This window comes from Parasteatoda tepidariorum, chromosome 4, assembly GCF_982258835.1.
Source record: "Parasteatoda tepidariorum strain Cologne lab strain chromosome 4, Ptep-v5.0, whole genome shotgun sequence".
In the NCBI taxonomy this organism is placed as follows: domain Eukaryota; kingdom Metazoa; phylum Arthropoda; class Arachnida; order Araneae; family Theridiidae; genus Parasteatoda; species Parasteatoda tepidariorum.
The window spans coordinates 9,082,740-9,103,410 of NC_141758.1; the positions used below are offsets into that span (position 1 = coordinate 9,082,740).

The window sequence follows — 20,671 nt, forward strand, 5'->3', positions numbered from 1 at the left end:
TCTATGGTCAAGAATTCGACTTCTGCCACCCCCATACGTCGCACCCGTTTATAGGACGGACCTATTCATACATCCTTTCAATCTTCCACAGATCGTAATTTTGACCTGAATCAGAGAACGATTGATCTCCAATCTGGTACCCCTAGAGGTATTGATTTGATATGGAAACATGGAGGACTTTGCTACTCGACAAATTTAACGTGCATCAGTCCCCGTTTACTACACGTGGAGTCATCGGCCGGCGGGGTTTGAACCTACGAACTCTCGGACATGCACTCAGCGCCCTACCATGGCAGGTAACAGGCAATTCCGGCCTCAATTATTTTTAAAATAGAATTTGGGTTTACGCGCACAAGTAGTTCACTTTTTAAATAATCTGCGCAGACTACTTATGAAATACCGCGTGGAGGCTTTGTAATGTAGGAGGTAATGTAATAGTGGAGTTGTAAAACGTTTAAAAAAGAGTAATCGCCTCACTTACGTCATCTTTCTATTCTAGTTATAGCTCGTTCACCAGGAGTTGGCACTTGGCTCCGCCTTCATCACGTGGTATGCGACGATACTATTTCGCTATTTTTGGGAGAAGGTTGTGAGCAATCCTGAAAAATGTTGCTATTTGGCGATCGTTTGGCAAAAATATTTATTTCGCAAACTTTATGTGCATTTTTTTAACAATGAATATTTCATAAATTTGATGATATTTTACACTATTTTTTATGATATTTCTTTCTTTTGAGTGAATAGTTTGTCCTTTATGAGCCCTTTCGCTGGGAGAACAACAGTTTTTAAATTTAAACTATGTTTAATTAGCTAGTGTAACAAAAGGTATATTAGCAGATGATAAAGCAAAGTAAGTGAAAAAGAATTCACTTTCTGTGTTTGGCGCAAATTAAGGGTTGTCTCAATTTCAACAACGGAGATGTTTTTCCTCTTACTCCCCCGCGCTGAAATGAACTCTGCGTCCGAGGAGGTGGAGCCAAGTCTCAACTCCTGGTGAACGAAATATATCAAGACACTGAAAATCCTCTTAATCCTAGTCTTTAACACCGGGGTCTGGGACCCAGGGCCGTAAAGTGACCCACATCTCATCCATCCTCAATTAGTTTTTTGTAGTGAGGTAAAAACAGTGTGAAGTATGTCACAAGTGACAGTAACAAAAAAAAACGTATATATAATCCAATTCAGTATAATCGGAAAATTCAGTATTCAGTATAATATAGAAGGAAATCGGAGAAATTAACTTGCATAAATACTGTTTGCATAAGCCGATGGCCTTTGGTAAATAAAAGTAATAAATGTTTATCCAGTAAAATTACTTTCTAGCTAGTTTGGCAACTATATGTATAAATATGTCAAGACCTCATAATGTTAAACATATGCGCGATGTCATTATAGGCGTTACATATTTCCTAGCTTTTAAAACTTCTTTAATTTCTTAAATGAAAATTTTTTAATCATTCTCAATCTAATTTTAATTAAATTAAACCAATTATTAAATTACATTTTCAAGAAGAAAAAAAAAACAAATATAAATATTTTATTCTCTTTTTAATAATCAATGTAACGGCTAACTTTTTCTTTAATTCAATGCAAATGTATTACTTATTAATTCACTGTCACTACTAAATCGAACATCAAAATCTATTTTTAACTCTTTATTCCTTCTGCTACTTTCAGTTACAGGGTTACATTAATTCTTAAGGTCCTTTTGGTGATTAGGCTATAGCCAAATTATGTTAACTTTAATATTAATTATGCAAGGTTAGCTTTGTTTTTGGCTGTTTTATCTTTCGACAAATCGCCAATTATGGATCTCTTTCTATGTTTCTGAGTGACCATTAGGAACAATGCAATCACTTTTTAATTTCAAATTTTTAACTTTAGGACTGGGGGGTTTAGTTAATTTACACAGTTAGTTTGCTAAAAGCAATTCTATCTCTTTGAAGATGTACCTCAATTATACGCATTTGAAGCTTACTATTTTCTTTTGCTTAATTTTATGATGGAAAATATGATTTAAATTACAGCATTTGGTGTTTGATATATTGTTGGACTATCAATTCTTCCCAGGAGCAAATTACTATAATCACGCCTTCATAAATCAGTTAGAAAACATGATTCCTTATCACTGGACTAAACACCTAAATCTGGACTAAACACCGCCATATTACTAATTACCTGTGTGTAATTGTTCATCATCTAGATGATCATAACATAAATTCAAAATGTATGGTTGGCCATTAATGTATTTATATTCAACTAATTTTGGCGTTGCAAAATAGTAAATTAAGTTAATACCAAAGAGAAAAAAGTTTATACTATTTTATCTACTCTGTCACTCTTATAATAGCTTTTCATTGAAATCACGCTGTAATTCTTACTAAATTATTACAAGATATTTAGGACAATTAGAACAAACTAGGCAGTTACAAGAAGATATTATTTAATTTATAAAAACATTTATACACTAATTTCTCAGAGACAGTACTTCTGTACCTACAATTAAAATTAATCAAAGTATAAAGTGTTGACATTTAAAGATTTTTAAATAGTTCAAGCAGAGGTTTATGAGTTGAAGTTTGTGCCAAAATTTCTGTTAGAATTTTTCTGCTGAAAATAACTTTTTGCAGAGTAGAAGATATATGTGGATTAGATTCTGTCTAACTTCAGTTGCAAATTCCACTTGTTTTGATTGAATGAAAACTAGCTATAGTTTCGTCTGTAAACTCTTAATATTTATTTCCATGGGTTTCTTTACTGGTTGCTTTTCTATCTTTGACTCATCATTGACAATCGCCCATGGCTGTATTTCAGCTGATGCAAATATCACGAATATCGAACCAGTAGTTATATATACAGCAGCAGTCGTGTAGAAGACTTTGCTCCAGTTTGCAAGTGTAGCCTGAAAAAAAAATGGATAAATTTTATTTGCAAACAAATTCACACAAAACTTAAATGATTAATCTATATACTAACATAAAGTTTGAACTGACGAGGGTTTGTTGATTTGTATTATCCTGTGCGAACACATTAACTGAGTTGACTAGTCAGAAAAATTCGTAAGGAGTTAATCTGCAGACGCTAGTATATAAGAGAGATGAGGCAAAATTTTAAATGCATTATATTCTGATTCTGATTAAGAAATATATAAATCTACATGTAATTTTTTTAAAAAAAAAACTTTGCAACTCCAACAAAATTCTCCAACACCACCATTAAACGGAGATTATCTGCTTTATGATTGGTCAGAAATAGTTCTATCTAATTTAGCATTAGAAGGCAAACTGGTCACGTGACAAGAAACGTTCGCAACGCTACAGTTGAGTCAGGAATCAGATGTGTTTACAAAGAAATCGAGCAGAAACCACTGGTTCGATCGAATTTTGTTTCAGTTGCGTATGGGTCCTAGTGTGCGAAGATCCGATAAAAACTTATTCAGTATTTTATTAAGTCAATTTTTTATGCACTATACAATTTAGGAGTTCCTAAGTGATTTTGTCTTGAACTGGATTCGGATCCCAGCGATGACTGGTCAATACGAATTTCGCTCCTGGCTCGCTCCGACCACAGTGGGACGTTTTCATGGGTTAACTCTCCATTTAACTCAAATGCGAGTTAGTTCCATCAAAAAGTCCTCGACGAAGGCAAATTTCTCTCACCACTTGCTCCAGTATTTCCCTTGTCCAGAGATGCCAACTGCTCCGGACACGCCAAAATAATTAAGAAAACTGTAAATAACTACAAAATTTATTTTGCAAATATTTGACTATTTTTGCTTGCTTTTTGAAAGGTGTAGCAAGCGATTTCGGCCAAACGAAGGTGAATTATATAAGCCTATGAATTATTTAAAATTAGTGGTGAATAAAAATCTACTAAATTGAATTTATTAAACCAAGAATTACAATTGATAAACTACCACTTTAAAATATATATTTGCTGTCCGGAGCAAGTAGGCATCTCTGCTTGTTTTCTGGATTGGGTTCTAAGGCTACGGACATTAACTAGTAGTTGAAAACCCAGAAGCTGGGTTGGCTGTTCAACAACTTTACAATATAGAATTTAGTGAACTTATTTCGAAATATTTTCCGCATCTACCTTCATTATAAAAATGGTAGCAGATACTTATTCAACTTTTCTAAACTGGAAACTTTATGTCATGCTAACTGATATAATTTTAAAAGATTTATAACTATATATTTATTTTGAAAAGTGGTACATTTTAAGATTTAGTATTTATTTTTCTTAAAATATCTCCACCATTAATATAAAGAAGTCAAAACAGAGAGGACGTTTCTGTTTATTATGCTGGTTTTGACCACCCTGTGAATATGTTTAATATTAAAGGGCTGCCATAACAGAGATGCCACCTGCAGTCGGTACCACCTGCAGCACCACTTTCAGCGGGTTGGATTTGAGATGTCGTTCTCACAAACATGAGTCCAGCGCCCAACCAACCAACCAGGAAGATTTATTCTAATAAGTTCGTATCCTACAAAATTTAAAAATGAGTATATTGATTAACAAAATCAGAGATTTCGAAGTTTCAAAATAAAAGATAACTAAAAGGAATTAACAACTTCTTTTTAGCAATAGTGGCGAGACTTTTTACGAGTTCATAAAAAATTTCAAAAAAATGGCGCTACTGCAGTAAAATAATACAATTCGTCGTAAGGCTTTTACTTCTGATTTGACTGAAGCAAACAGTACTGCATTTTATAAAAGTGTCCATAGATTTTTGAAAAATTATGATAGAACAAATCAATTTGTAGGCCTGTATTACAATATGTTACTGCGAATGACCGAAATTGGTGGTTGTTGACTTCAACCGGTGACTGTTGGTAAGGTCTGAAGCATATCGTAGGTCTAGTTAAGTGCCATTTCCTGGTATACATTTGTCCCGTATGCCTTACACCAAAGTTTGTTTAAGGTTCAGTGCCACTTACTCGTATACAATTGCCCGGTATGCCCTACATAAATGTTTTTAATATCAAGTGCAACAGCCCAATAAGCATCTAATCGGTACTCTGAACACTGATGTCTCTCCTAATCTATCTTCAGCAGATATTAAAATATCGAATAAATATATTAATATCATTGAATAAATTAATATCAAATCAAATATAACAAATATTACGGATATTCACCAAAGCGACTATGTGATTGTTGACATTCACCGGTGAAAGTCGACATTCTCTGGATTTCGGTCATTCGTGGTAAGATATATACCACGAACTCAGTCATGTTTTTATAACTCGATTGGGCCCTGTGAGAGAATTTTACTACCTAGTATCCGACCCGTGTTTTTAGTCTCAAGACCCCGTACGTGGTACACGTACCAGCCCTAATCTATCATATATTCACAGTCAGGTAACACACATTTATATTCGACTATAGTAACCTTACAACTATTCATCAAAATAATATTAGTTTTCGAAAACCATTAACCCTTTGCACTCGAAGCTCTTTCAGCTGTTAAAAAAATGGACGCAACCACTAACATTTTGAAAGAGTTTTTTACAAACTTACCTTAAAATACCCGGAGATCACTAAATGAAGTGGTAACTAAATATTAAGGTGAAAAAAATGTCACATTTAGGGTGGTGGGTACTTTACAGGTGACAAAGGTGACTGACAGTCACCTCTCGAGTGCAAAGGGTTAATTTCATCAGTTTGCTAATAATAAAACCGAAATTATTGGTTTAGGTACGACATATTTTGCTCTATAGCTCAAGAAAAACTTTGGTACTTTGTTTCTTTTTACTTTTGAAACGTGTCTGCGAATGATAGGTAAACGCTTACAAAAAAGACATCTGAATAAATAAAAAATCTGATGGTAAGAACTAAACTATCTTAACAAGAAAAATCCACTCAAAAAATTAATATTTGTAAATATTTATTGTTTTATTTATAATAATAAAACAAATTGAATTATTAAGCTGTGCATTTCGTTCATAATTTTTAAAGTACGCAATTTTATATGGCAAACTACAAAATTTGAATGAAATCGGTTGAATAGTTCTTATGAAATAGAAATTTAAAAAAGTCGTATATCTAATAGCTTAACTCGTGTAAGTCGTAATCAGATAACTGCAATAATATGCTTTTCTTATTTGTGTTTGTACGCTTAGAATTTTATTGAAGTTGGACAACAGTTGAAAACATATTTCTTACAAATATGACATTAACTATTTTATTGTTAATATTAATTTAGAAATCATCGAAATATATTTTTCTCTCCAGAAATAAAAGATAGTTTAAATCAACTAGTTGTTCCAACCAACATTTATAAGTAAAATCCGCAAACACCACACCCATTCTTTTCCTTACTCTTTCGCCTCAAGAATATTGTTGTTAAAACGTTGAGTACCACGCTAATTTTACATGGCTTGCCCATCTGGCCACGGTAAATAACTACAAGCTAAATTTGCAAATATTAGACGAATTTTGCTATTTTTTTAGAAGCTTTATCATGACACATCAGATGAAAGTTGTGAATTATATAAACCTACGAATTATGTAGAAATAGCGGTGGATAAAAATCTACTAAATTGAATTTATTAAGCCAAGAATCACAATAATTAAGTAAAGTTTGAATACATTTTCTGCAAGTCCATAAAAGAGTATAAATTTTATAGTTCTAATCGTGTTATACGCTGTCAGCCAGCTGTTTTTCACGGCTTATGTTAAAGGTCTGTGTCAGCAAGCGGTGGCAGACGCAGCCTGAATGTAATTGCAGTTTCAGCCACCGGTGGTTGACGCGGCTCTCAACATGTTAATTTATAGAACGTTCTCATAAAAAATGGCTTTGCCTAAAAATAATAAAACACAAAACTATGTTTTTTTAATATATTTTCTGTAAAAAAAGCTCTTATACAATTTTTTACTAAGAACACTTTAAATGCAGCACTTATTATGAGGAAAAATATTCAGAATGCAAATATTTTCTCTTAAACACTTCTCATGGTATTCATTATTCAAAAACAAAACTCACGGTAAAAACGCAGTTCATAGTGACACTTTTGACACACGTATATTTGTCGTTGTCCAAATGTTACATAGCAGTAAACAAAAAGGGAGAGCTTTTATTTCCCAAAAGGAAAGAACAATGCAGCACAAGTATTTATCTACTTTGTAAATGCCAGTTCTACCAGTTTTTTCATATATCTATTTTTATACGTTGACTATTTTCTTGACAGGGCATTATTGGGTTAAAAAATGCTTTAATTAACTTGTTATTTTACTACAAATTTGAACAATATACGGAACTAGATCTATGGATATATAACATCTCCGCTAGGGCTCGACCCCATAACCATCATCAGCTCAACCAATCCCTGAAATTAACTTATCTCAACTTCTATCTCAAAGCACAAAGGATAAAAGCGAGTAGACCGGGACCTCTTCATCACTTTCAACTCAACGCGTTAGGACTCGATGAAAAACTCCAATCCAATAAAAAGTTGAGGCGAAATTCTCAAAAAAGAAAAAGAACCCCTTTTAAAACTTCCACGAATTTTCTTTTTCTTGCTCCATTTTGACGTGATTCATCTCCGAAATCTCATTGAGCTATATAATAGACTTATAAATATTATGGGGCTAAAAAAATTCAATAATGAACTCTTTAGTGGGCAGAAACATTCGAAACAATATTTTTTTCAGTTCAACTTCCCATGAGGTGAACCGGGTTCGAATCGCTGCAATGGCTGGTTGATTCGAATTTCGCATCCGGCTTGTACTGACCACAATGCAGACGTAAAATATCCTCAATGCTAGGCGGATGATGCATTAAAGCTAAGCGCGGGAGGCTGTCTCTCATTTGTGAATTACGAAATTATTCCATAGTTATTTTTGGCACCCATATATATTTCCAAATAAATATTCAGTGTGCGTGAGTGTGTGTGTGTGTGAGAGAGAGAGAGGGAGAGAGAGAGAGAGAAAGAGATAGCTTAAAGCATTTCACTTTTGCTACCACTTTAAAAAAAATTTGCAACCTAGGGAACCCAGCAGTTGGCAGGTGTGTCTAGACAAAACTTATTTAAACTAATGAACATCACTAATCCCAATAGTGATACCTGGGATGCCTCAGACGACTAAAAGTATAAAAAGTGGTAGAAACTCAATTCCTTTTTATTTATTTATTATTTATTTATTTATTATTTATTTATTTATTCAATAATAATTATCACTATGACTTACATTTCAGATTATTTGTATTTAAAATGAAAATATTATGCGTGTTCACTTTTAATAGTAAACTGAAAAAAATATGCAATATGAAGTTACTAATTTTAATCTCGTTTAGTATGATTTTGAATTTTATTAGTTACCACTTATTGCATTTTTAGTCATCCGTAGCGATCCTGTGAAACATTTGTGCTGTTTTTGAGAAGGCTGTTAGGTTGTAAAAGATGAATACTTACTCCTTCAGCAGTATATATTCCAACACTCAATGGACCTAAAGCACCAGCAATGTTTGCTATTGAGTTTGTTATTCCAAATAAAGTTCCTGGAAAAAAATTGACAATATAATATATGATACACCGGATTAGAGTTACCTACCCAGAAGAAACGGCTCAGGGGACAGAGCGTTTGCTTTCTTATGAAGTGAACGGGTTTAAATCTCACTAATGGTTGGTCGATACGAATCCGCATCGGGCTTGCACCGGTCACAGTGCTGGCGTGAAATATCCTAAGTGGTTGACGGATCATGGGTTAGAGTCCCTTTGCCGTCAGGCTAACCGTAGGGGTTTTTCCTCTCCTTGCAAAGCAAGTGTGGGTTAGTTCCATCAAAATGTCCTCCACGAAGGCAAATTTCTCCCAATACTTAATCCATGAATTCCCTTGTCTTCTGGATTGGGTTCAAAATTACTAGGTTACGGAGTTGATGATAAGTAGTCGTAGACCCAAAAATTGGGTCGGCTGTTCATAATGATATGTATGGCTGTGCATAATGTATAATGGCTGTGCATAAATAATAAACGAATAAAAACAAGTTTTATTATGAAATTATTTTAATTATAAAATTACTTTTATTTAAATATCTAACTTTAAGCAGATTTTAAAGTAATTAAAATGTGTAAAAATCTTACTCAAAAACCGTCTTCGCTCGAAAATAATAAAATGATTAAATATGTATTTATTTAATAAATATATATAGAAAGTGTACGTTATCACCGCCCCTAATATATATGCCATATGCCTTATCCAAATCTATGAAGTGAAAAAATGTAGCCATATTAGTTTTTAAAATTTCCGGTATAGTTTCACAGCAGGTTTTAAATTTCCAGTATGGTTATACTGGTTCTTGTATCATTTTTACTGGTTTTTGATACTGGCATTTTCGAATTCTTTTTTCGAATAGGGTAAAAATTTAAACGAGATCTTTTTTTTCGAAATTCTCATTAGTTCGAATGTTATCTTAAATTTAAGCGCATTTTAATGTTTTTTTTCTTTAAATATTGACGCTATTTATCCACTGTTGTAGAAAATTTATTTTTCCCGCACGAGATCTTTATTCCTTTGTTTTAAAAGCTTTTGCTCGAATCGATGTAAATCAATGGTGACAAAAGAGATAGGGGTTACATGTTGACAGGCATTTAGAGTTATAAGTTTTTGTATACTTCTTACGAATGGCTCAATAATACATAATATTTTTTTCTTAAAAAAATCGAAATTACCTGCAAAATCAGGGCACATATCCATATGCGTAACGTTATATCCAGATAAACCAAATCCACTGAAAGTCATCGCTATACATAGCAGAACTATGATGATTAACGAGTTACAGCCAACAAAAGTTGTAACTATCAAGGTAATAGCTGGACCAAAAACGCCTACACATAAAGGATTGAAAGTTTAATAAAACGTTATAATAAAAATTATTAATAAATAAGTAAAGCACTTCATAAAATTTAAAATCACCTGAATTTAAACTGCCTTTTAACACTGGTTTAATGTTAATCTTATTGGGAAAATAAAATATATACTCCATCTTTATGATCTCGAGGAGCATGACACCTCAGATCGTTCTACGTGAGCTGTTTCATCGTGCACCAGTTACCATTTACTAACCGGGGAGTTGTCGACCGGTTGGATTCGAAATCCCGTTGTAACTAGCATGAGTCCAGCTCCCTTCCAACCAGGCTATCTCGGCTTCAACTTCTTAACGCAGGGATAACAACTGCTCCGCTTTCAGTAAAACTTATAATAAATCGTTAGCGAATTAAATTGTAAACTCAGGGTCATTTTCATTGCATCCATTGACGGACCTGCGAGGATTTGTGCCCATCAAATTCTAAAAAATAATTGTGTCAGAACTGAGTAACTACTTTAAAAAAAAGTTGCACACTACACTAAAAACTACGAAAAAAAAGTAACGAGTACAGTAGTTTCGCTATTTGTAGTGCGCTGCTTTCGACCACTGCTCAAAGGGATGCCAACTGTTCCGCTTTCTGCAAAAGTTTTAACAAATTGGTAGAATAAGAATAATTACGCTCTCTGTTTAGAAGTGTCAACACGGGGGAACTGCAATACTTTAAATTTTTTGATCTGTGGTAGTGAAAAAATAACTATGAATGAAGAATGCCAAACTTAAAATAAATTTTGTAACTACAAAAATATTCTTTTTACAAAGCGCAAAACGTTGGCATCTCTGTACTTAGCTCTAGCCCAAAAGGGCTCTCCGCAGAGAGGACTTTCCGGTAAACCTAATGTCATTATTTTTTTTTTATACTTAGCTACCAGTTACTGCAAGAGAAAAAAGATTTTAGAGACAAATGTGGAATTTAGAATCATTAAAATTAGTTAGAGCCCCTCGCGGGGCTGATGCTAATATAACTACCACATATGAGTATGAGAAAATCATTAACCCTTTCGCGCCGACTGTCACAAATACGTGACAGCAAAAAACCGTATCAATCAGGGTAAGAAGATAAAACTGGTAATTAAAGTATTTCTTTAGCAGTTTATTTGTGGGCGGAGTTATAATTTTTTGATTTATTTAATTCACCATTACTTTGTTCAAAATAAAACTATTTAGTTATACTTTGAATTAACATTGATTATATATATGATTAAACTAACAATAATTAAAATAAAAGCAAAGTAAGTCTGTCAAATTAGTAACGACTACATTTAAGTTACCGTTTTTTATTTAATTGCAACTTGATTCTGATTTTGTACGAATGCTTTTCTGAATCACCCGTCCCCAAGGGGTTAAACTATCAAAGTGGATTAGGCATGTCTTGCTTACCCCACATATTTGTAAACAAGGAGGCTAATAATGAGTTACCAGATTTTATTTTTTTTAATTTAAAAAAGTAATTATGCATCGAAAATGGAATTGTAACGCTTAAATGATAAATCAAATCGAATCCATTATAGAGGCTTCCCTGGTCGAGTGGTATCACCAACAGCCAGACGCTCGGTAGCGTGAGTGTAGCAAGTCGATCGACATCTAAAAAACTATTGAAATTTATAACTTGTAATAATCAAATTAAAATGCTGCTTAAAGCAACCTGAAATAGCACCCAAGCTTCTTATTTCGTGTGTTTTCTTTGGTTCACCGTCTCTTTGTCTGCGCTTACATGGAGAGGAAAACCTTCCTGGATTAGTCCGACTGTAAGGGTATTTTAACTCATGATCCGTCAGCAAGGAAGAATATTTTACATCACCACTGTAGTCGGCGTGAGCCGAGGGTATGCCACCGCTGGGATCTGAACCTGATAAATTTCATTAGGAGGTTAACTGTCTTGGCATGAATTTTTTTTTTTTTTTGAAATTCAAACTTCAAGATTTATTAAGTCGAAACACTAATGTTGCTACCACTAAAAAATTAGTTTTAAATGCCCGAAAATGCTGGCAGCTACATAGATACAAACTGTCCATGAGAATGAAAGATTTAAGACGAGAGTTAAAAATCAACAAAATAGATGAGCACATAGCTGAACTATGTGCAAGTTTCTTCAGAGATGCACTCTCTTGTCATACGTGCAATTACTTCAAAAATTTTGATTTTGAGCTTATCAAAGACAACATAAAATATAGCCCGGCAACCGCCTTTTTCCTATCCGACGGAGTTTTGTCCCGTAAATTTTGCAAATAGCTGTAAATACTTGTAAATAATTTTGCGCATTTATTATGTATTTCCCCTTTTCCCTGGGGCTATGTGGCTACTGTGCACCTGTGAAGCTCGGGGTAATACCTCGAAGGGAGGCGAGGCAGTCTGCCACAAAACCTCTTCTCTCTCTCTCAAAACTTGTTTGTTCAATCTCACTACTTCATTTTAATTTTCTCTCAGTAAAAGATACTGAACCCCAACTTTCACCTCTCAGTTGCGCTTCGGCGATTTATTATTTATTTCCACTCAGATGAATTAGTTGGAGCCCCTAGCGGGGCTGATGCTAAGATAACCAACACATATGAGTATGAGATACAAACTGCTATATTTATTTTTGCCGTGTATGTTTCTTAGTCTAATTTCAGGATGAATGGGAAAAGGGCCGTAAGGCCTGAGACGCCCAGTTTCACTACAGCAAACGAACGAAGGATGCAAACTGCTATGGATTCTACAATATATTTTTAGAAATGGTCAATTAAAAATCGCTGTTTTTCGGTAACTTTTCAAATGGTTTATCCCGTTACAACTGTAATAGAGTGGCTTTTTAGATGATGATGATTTATTTACAAGCAGTGGTGGGTAAAAATATTAATAAATATAAATTAATTTTGCTAAAATAAGAATTATGCTTTCATATTCAAAGGCTACCGCTAAGAAATATTTATCCGCGGTCCGGTGCAAGTTGGCACCTCTGCAAACTGGTGAAGAGGCAGACGTTTGTTTTTTGCTAAAAAATTAGTGGTAGCTAAAACTTAGTGAATGTTTCAAATAAAATAGATTTACCATTCTAATGGTTTGTAATTATTTCAGATTAAGCGTTTCCTGGACTGGAAATTGTGTAAAAGTATGGATCTCCGTATCATTTGATTTAACTATTCGTGTGTGATGTATATTAAGCAACCAAACATTACGAACTTAGTATTTTTATTTACATTGTACCTACCACCACGGAAAATGGTTAGCAGATACTTTTATAAAGTTTTGATAACTTTTATGCTTCTTCATAATACTACGTTTTAAAAATAAATATAATACATATATTTTTTAATTTAAGGTGGTTGGCACTTAATCACATAAATGTATATATATGCATTACGTATACCATTAGAGGGTACGTTTAAATGGAATAGGAAGGAGGGTACGTTTAAATGGAATACGTTAAAGGAATGACGTATGAGTTGATATATCAATAAATTGCTACTTTTTAAAAATTAAATTAATTTTCGCGTAGTTTTACGACTTTATTGCATTGTATAGAAATGGTGCAGGAAAACATTAAGATATTTATTTAAATAGAAATTGACAATATGAAATATGTTTGGATTTCTTTAAAGCTAATAACTTACTGTAACATTAATCTCTATTTTTTCAATAAACAGCAATATATATTTAAATACTGCTTCAAATAAAAATTGATAAAAAAGAAGTATTTTCCAATAAATAATTCTTACTGTTATTCATCATCTAAATTGAAATATTTATGCTCTTTATGAGTTCAATAGTATTTTTTTGAATTCGTTTTTTCCAAAGTACATTTATTTATATTTGCTTTTTTTCCAATTGCATTGTACTATTAACACACGGTTTTATCTTTCACCAGAAAAATATAATTTAAATTCGACGTTACATTAAATTTTCAGCTTTATTGATACAATTTTCTTTTCTGTTGATTAGACATAAAATACAGTTTTTTCACCAGGAGTTGGCACTTGGCTCCGCCTTCATCACGTGGTATCGGATGATACTATTTCGCTATTTTGGGGAGAAGGATGTGAACAAGACTGCTATTTGACGATAGTATGACAAAAATGTTCATTTCGCGATCTTCATGTGCATATTTTGAACATGTGCATTTTATTTCATAAACTTGTTGATATTTCTCTCTTTTTATTGAATAGTTTGTTCTTTTTGAGATATTTTGCTGGGAAAAAGCTTTTTAATATAAATAAGCCAGAATAACGAAATGTATAATAGCTGATGATAAAGTGAAGTAAGTGACTGAAAAAGAATTCACTGTTTGTGTTTGGCCATCACCTTCTATATCAGAAAGCCTCCACACGGTTTCTTATAAGTAGTCTGCGCAGACTATTTAAAAAGTGAACAGTTTGAGTGCATGAAACCAAGTTCTATTTTAAAAGTGACTGAGAGGAATTTGTCATATATATTTGAGAATTGAATCTGTAGTGGTAGACAAGTAAATAAGACAAACTAATCATATTCAAAAATTAAACAAATTATTAGACATATATTTGCTACCACTTTCTTATTTTTACTAGTATTTCTATTAAAGGGCTTTTTCGTAAACTGGTTTACCTTCATAGTGGTATGATCGGACTACCAATAAAAAACCGTGTGGAGGCTTTCAGTTGTAGGAGGCCTTGTATCTCTATAGACAGGTATTTCTGGTAAGTCTAATATCATTAAATTTTTTTTACTTAGCTACCTGTTAGTGTAAGAGAAAAGAGATTTTAGCAACAAATGTATAGTTAAGAATCATTAAACTATCAAAGTGAATTAGGCATGTCTTGCTTGTCCCATGTATTTGTAATCTAGAAAGCTAACAATGAGTTAAAAGATTCTATTTATTTATTTTGAAAAGGTGATTATGTACCGAAAATGGAATTGTAGCGCTTAAATGATTAATCATAACTTACAGAGGCCTCCCTGTCCGAATGGTATCACGCGTAGCCAAACGCTCAGTAGAGGGAGTGCAGCAAGCCTGAATCCCGCCGTACCGTCTCCCATCAAAAACTTTTGATGATTTATGTTGGTTTCAGTGTGATTCATGATGGTTATCATCATCATCCAACATTTTTCATTATGCGTTCATGATTTTTGATATGCCAACAAATTTCCATGATGGAAAATGCTACTTTAATACACTGTGATGGCTAATAATCAAGAAAAAGTTGAATTCTCATGGGCTAACCGTCTATAATGATCCATGATGGTTCAACTGTACATTTCCATGATGGTTTAATGAGAATTCTTGTTGATTTTCAGGATTAAACCATTAAAACAATTTGTTTGTTTTTTATGCTGGTTCATCAAAAATCAGTCCGAATTCCTATATTGCGGTGATGGTGGTTCGTGATTGAGTCAACATTTGATCAAGAAACTATAGTGGAAATTTCTGATATTCAACATGAAAAAAAACCCATCAAAACAAATTGCTATTCTGATGTAGGACCATCATAAATCAGCCCGAATTTCTAAATTTGGGTGATGATTACTTAAGTTGGTTATCATCAAAAAATATAATGGCTTATGATGAAATTATTGACGGTTGCCATCAAGACTGTTTTGGTCGATCAATGGTCAACCATCCAAAATTTTGACTTGGGCTGTTTTTCCCTGAATTATTCTTCTACTCGACAAAGGCTTATCGATCTTATTTGAGCATACAAGCCTGCATATGTTTGGTGTGCTAATAAATAAACTGTTATTTCTCAGAGATTTAGTACCATTCTTCAAACTGTATAGAAATTTAAAAAAAATAAACTACAAATTTTATAATTAAACAATTTCATGTACAAATAAATGTTCATGTCTTTCTCTTACATAAAAATCAGTACTTACAAATCAAACCAGGTTTAAAAGGGATAAGGAATATCTTATATATTTTTACAATTTCAAGTTATTAGGAATCTAAATAAGATCTAACCTATTGAAGTCATCAATTTTCTGATGGCGGTTATGGACATTTTGTTATACTTCCTTAAGTAGTCTGCTATAAACGAGGACACCCATGAACTGGCAACAAAGAATATAAAAGGCAATGTAGAAAGCAACCCGTTCTGCAAAGAGAAAGGTGAATAAGAAAATTGTATATCTTAAAAAATATCTTTTTTAAAAAGACTACAAATCACATTAGATATTTAACTTTAAATTGCACAGGTATTAAAAGTTACAATTAACTTTTAATATTTAGCTTAATTTGTCATGAATTGGCAAAAAAATTTCTAGAAGTAAATGTTAAAAGCAGTCCCTAAATGGAACATACAACAGGCAGGGACGACACATGAGACTAAAAATGATAGAAACTGAATTAATTTTTAGTTTTTATTATCTTTTTAATTATTCAATCGTATCTACCACTATGACTTACATTTAAAATCATTTATATTTAAAACAAAAATACATATTATTAAGGCTACAGCAAATTTAATTGGAAAGATCACGTCAAAACAGTTATCAACAAAGCACAAACAGCCTGCCACAGATTACAAATCCTTCTTCAGAACCCTAAAATGGAACTCAGACTTAAACGTTTACTTTACATCTCGATGATCCGTCCCATCCTGACTTATGCATCTCCAGCTTGGAGCAACATCTCCACATCACTCCTTAAAAAACTCAAAATATGCCAGAATAAAATCCTCAGGAAATTATGGGTATGAATAACGAGAGTAACAATTATGTAGTTGACTTTTTCATATATTCTTTGTTTTATATTTAAAGCGGTAGAAATCTTTTTTTTTTTTTTTTCGCATCTGTGATAAAAAAAATTCATTTTGGTGCGATTCTAATTACCACAACGCAGAAAGAATTTACGCGCATTAAAAATCTTGACAGTAAAAAAAAATATTCTATTTTACATGACTCAAGGAGGTATGATAGTGACTTGGCTAAATGCATATAGTCTAGTTTATATGGACTGCACAAACATTAATCTAGAGAGATGCCAACTTGTTCCGCTCTGCAAAAAGTTTTGTCTAGTGGTAACGAAATTTAAGTTATTTCTAGTTGAGTATTGTCCATTTTAAGTCATTTTCCCCCACTACATATCAAAAATTCACTGTATCACATAAAATGCAACTTTCTTTAATGCAATAAACTATTCGAATATATATAAAAATTAAATGCAGACTTCCGCGATAAAGCAATAAAATGCATCGCAGCCAACTTTAATCAAATTCCAACTTTAATCAACTTCGAAAACTATGAAAAAGACGAAAAACTAAGACCAATAGCCAATCATTTCACCTCCGACGCCTCATATCACAACCATCAGCATAAATAATAGTCTTCAAACCAAAGCATCAATAGTCTACAGCATCAAATACAATACCATTACTGAAATCCTGATCTACGTTACCTCACGTTGACAATCAAACTACAGCCATCTACAGTTTACAGCAGGTTGCTCTTATTATTTCAGTTATACAAGCAAGGTGCTTGTCTCCCAGTAACAGCCACCCCATAGACTGCTGAACTCAAACTGTTTTTAATTTTAAATTTATGTAATATTACATGATATATATATATATATATATATATATATATATATATATATATATATATATATATATATATATATATATATATATATATATATATATATATATATATATATATATATATATATATATATATTTATGTATTTATATATACATGGCAAGGAATGATAATTTCCAATACATTATCAGAAATAATGAGCATACGGATAAGCAAAGCTAAATTTTAACTGTGCGGAGCCGACAAAAATATTCCTGACAATGTGAATAATAATTATAAGAGTAGACTATTATTTGAAGACGATTATACGTTGATTAAAGGTTTTGTACACCATAATTACAGAGGAAAACTTCGATAAATGACATGATGATTATTTATATGTCTATTAATGACTACAAATGTCGATTTATAGAAATTAAGAACAAAAAATGAATTTTTCATCCTCTATTAAAAAACCCATTTTCTTGTGCGCCATCTGTACTCAAACAAGTTAAGTACGAAGTTTACGAAAAGTATATTGAAAATTTACGAAAGCTTTTATAAAAAATTTTTTGAATTACGTGCAATTCAAAATGATCTTGATGCTATCTATTTTTTTTAATAATTAATTTTTTTTCCTTCTGAATTTTGTCCCTAAATAATATTCCGTAAATTTTGAGTCAACACTGTGCTCGGTGCGAGCCGGGTGCGGAACTTGAATCAACCAGGGATTCAATCCCGGGTCACATTATTGGGAGGCGAGTGCTCGATCTCCTGTGCCATCGCGGCCTTATAAAGTACTTTTTAAGCAAAAGTCTGCGATTCCTTATATTTAATTTTCTTCTACATTAAAAAATATTCAGATGATATATTTTTTTTTCACAGTTGCAGTTGGCTATCCTGGTGTAATACTGCAAATTACAAAAAAAGCAATGACTTATATATTTTCGTTACTATAGCAGTTCTAATTACGGATTACAAGACACAACTCTATATTCACACAGTTACCCATATAAATAACTTAGAGATAACGGTGGGGCACCTTTCGCAGTGCAAAAGGGTCAAAACAAAAGTTGCTTACCGATTTTAAATCAAAGTTAAGAGCTGTGTTTAGATAAGTGGGCAACTCTGTCAGTAAAATCAAAAATCCATAATCAAATCCAAAATGTATTATTGAAAGAGCCCATACAGGTACTGACGTAAATATGCTTTTCCAAACTTGTTTCGACATCTAGAAAACATGCAAAATTATGAAACATTTTTATTATAAAAGTAAACATGAATTTGTATGGTTTTAAAAGTACGCGTGAAAGAGGACAAGATGAGCAAGCGTACACAAATATGGACAGGTATGTTTTTAGCAAGCAAAATAATATGAAATAGAAAAACTTAAAAAATTTTGATAGTCAATTATTTAGAAATTGTCCCGTTTTAAAATTCTTAAGTGCCATTTTTTTTTAACTTTGCAACAAAATAGCCAGACATGGTTCTCTTAGAGGGAGGGGAAATAATTAATTCTACATTTCTTTTTAATATGACCTGAAGAGTCTAATTAACGCTTTTTTTCGAAACTCTGTCGTCAAGAAAAATGAAAAAATGCCATAGTTTAAGTGCCCTACTCTTAAAACAATGCGATGATGTAAGACATTCTTGCCGTGAAAAATTGTCTGGGCATTAGAACAAAGAAATAACTTAAATATTTAAAAAACTATTTAACTTTTTTTTAAAAATCGCCAATTTGGCGACATTTTTCCACCTACTTGAAAATTATCAAAATCGCTGTCTTATTCTCAGTGTTTGCTCATTTTAATGAGCCCAAGTAATGCAGCATTGGAATGAGTTTCCAAATATTAAAAAAATAGACCACAAACGCTTTCCCTTTTTTCAAAACTGTGACTTTTCTCCATATAGACGTTTTGCACCGTTTTCTCAATAAGCGTAGATAGCACTGGCTTTAGATAGGCAAAACTTGACATAACAGTAATGAGTAACAATTGCAAATTCACAACACTTTTATAAGGAGAATATTATTCGCAAAAAAGCACCATGTCATATTACGACGGAGCCTTCGAAAAACTGTGATGATTGTCCCCAATTTGTTAGCAAAACTCGTTTTTTCAAAGAAAAACATACTAATTATTTAGGTGACTATATTATATTTATTTACTAAATTGAACAATTTTGTATTTTAGTAATGAGTAAAGAGTAAATCTTCCATATTTTGTTTTTTTAAGCTTAAAATGGCTAATATTTTCCAATTTGGGGTTCTACTTAAAATAACTGAATCTAAATAAAGAAAAAAGTCTTGAAAGCAGTTATGCATGCTAAATTTGAGAAATAATTCTTTGGAAATATTTCATTCATCCGCTGCTCCTTTTATTGCAGGTGTAACACAATTATTAAATTCTTTTCTACAATTTACATTAAATAAATTCAATTTCCACAAACCATATTTAACTTAAATTAAAATTTGTTAAAATGTCTCTGAAAAAGAATCCTGTTAGAATAAAGTGTAATCGATATTATATAACCTTTATCTTTCGTTCTGTTTTGTTTTCTTCGATGTAAAGTAACTCTTCTTTTGAGATGGCAGGATGTATTGCTGGACTTTCATAAATTAAAACACACCAAAATACAAACCATATGCAACCTATTGAACCTGAAATTTAGGAAATTGTGTTTCAAGAAAATTATGTATATAATTGCTTTCTAAATAGATTTTTAACTTTTTATGTGCATGGAAAAAAGGTGCAATGAACTAAAAATTATACTTTTAATGCCTTTGATCCCAGAACGTGGTATCGTAAATTTCTTTTTTCTTTTACCCTTTTCGGAAAAATAATTTATACGCAGCTGTTTAGATTGTAGTAAAATGCAAATATAAAAGGCCATTAAACATTCAGAGGCGATTAGTACACTTTCCCCAGAAAAGAAAAACTGTAAAACTACTTGCTCTGTGAAAGAGTTTTCTATTTGTCTTTGTTTCTTAGATATTTTATGCCCTTTTCACTCAATAAAGCCATAGTAAATAAGTACTAAAACATAGTAAAAATATATTTATTACTGACTTTTCAAAAAAGTTTTCACTTGAAATATAAATTGTGATCACACAAAATTATTTACTAAAAGACGTTTCGTAGAGACATGTTGAAATTTAAAATTTATGGGGCAAACACCTTGTAAAATAGCAAATTTTACATAATTAAAAGAAAAGAAAATCTAAAAAAAAAATTAGATGAAAAAAGTTTAAATAAATCTGAAAAAAACTTAGCTTAAGATAATGAAAAGTCAAAAAAGATTTAAGCAATAATGTATATGTTACGGTGAATGACCGAA

General features: G+C 32.2%; 1 protein-coding gene across 2 annotated transcripts in view; it reads right to left on the bottom strand.

The window, feature by feature from the left end:
* Positions 1–2,426: 2,426 nt before the first annotated feature.
* Positions 2,427–20,671, bottom strand: part of LOC107446147 (putative inorganic phosphate cotransporter) — a 42,175-nt gene continuing 23,930 nt past the window's right edge. The window contains exons 5-10 of one of the 2 annotated variants that reach the window (XM_087160609.1): positions 19,867–19,994; positions 18,417–18,566; positions 15,783–15,915; positions 9,678–9,833; positions 8,421–8,506; positions 2,427–2,902 (exon numbers count right to left, since the gene is read on the bottom strand). In XM_087160609.1, coding sequence (XP_087016735.1) covers positions 2,708–2,902; positions 8,421–8,506; positions 9,678–9,833; positions 15,783–15,915; positions 18,417–18,566; positions 19,867–19,994 — 848 coding nt within the window. In that variant the 3' untranslated portion in view covers positions 2,427–2,707. The remainder of the gene's footprint in view (positions 2,903–8,420; positions 8,507–9,677; positions 9,834–15,782; positions 15,916–18,416; positions 18,567–19,866; positions 19,995–20,671) is intronic. The other variant, XM_087160610.1, reaches the window with a different exon arrangement.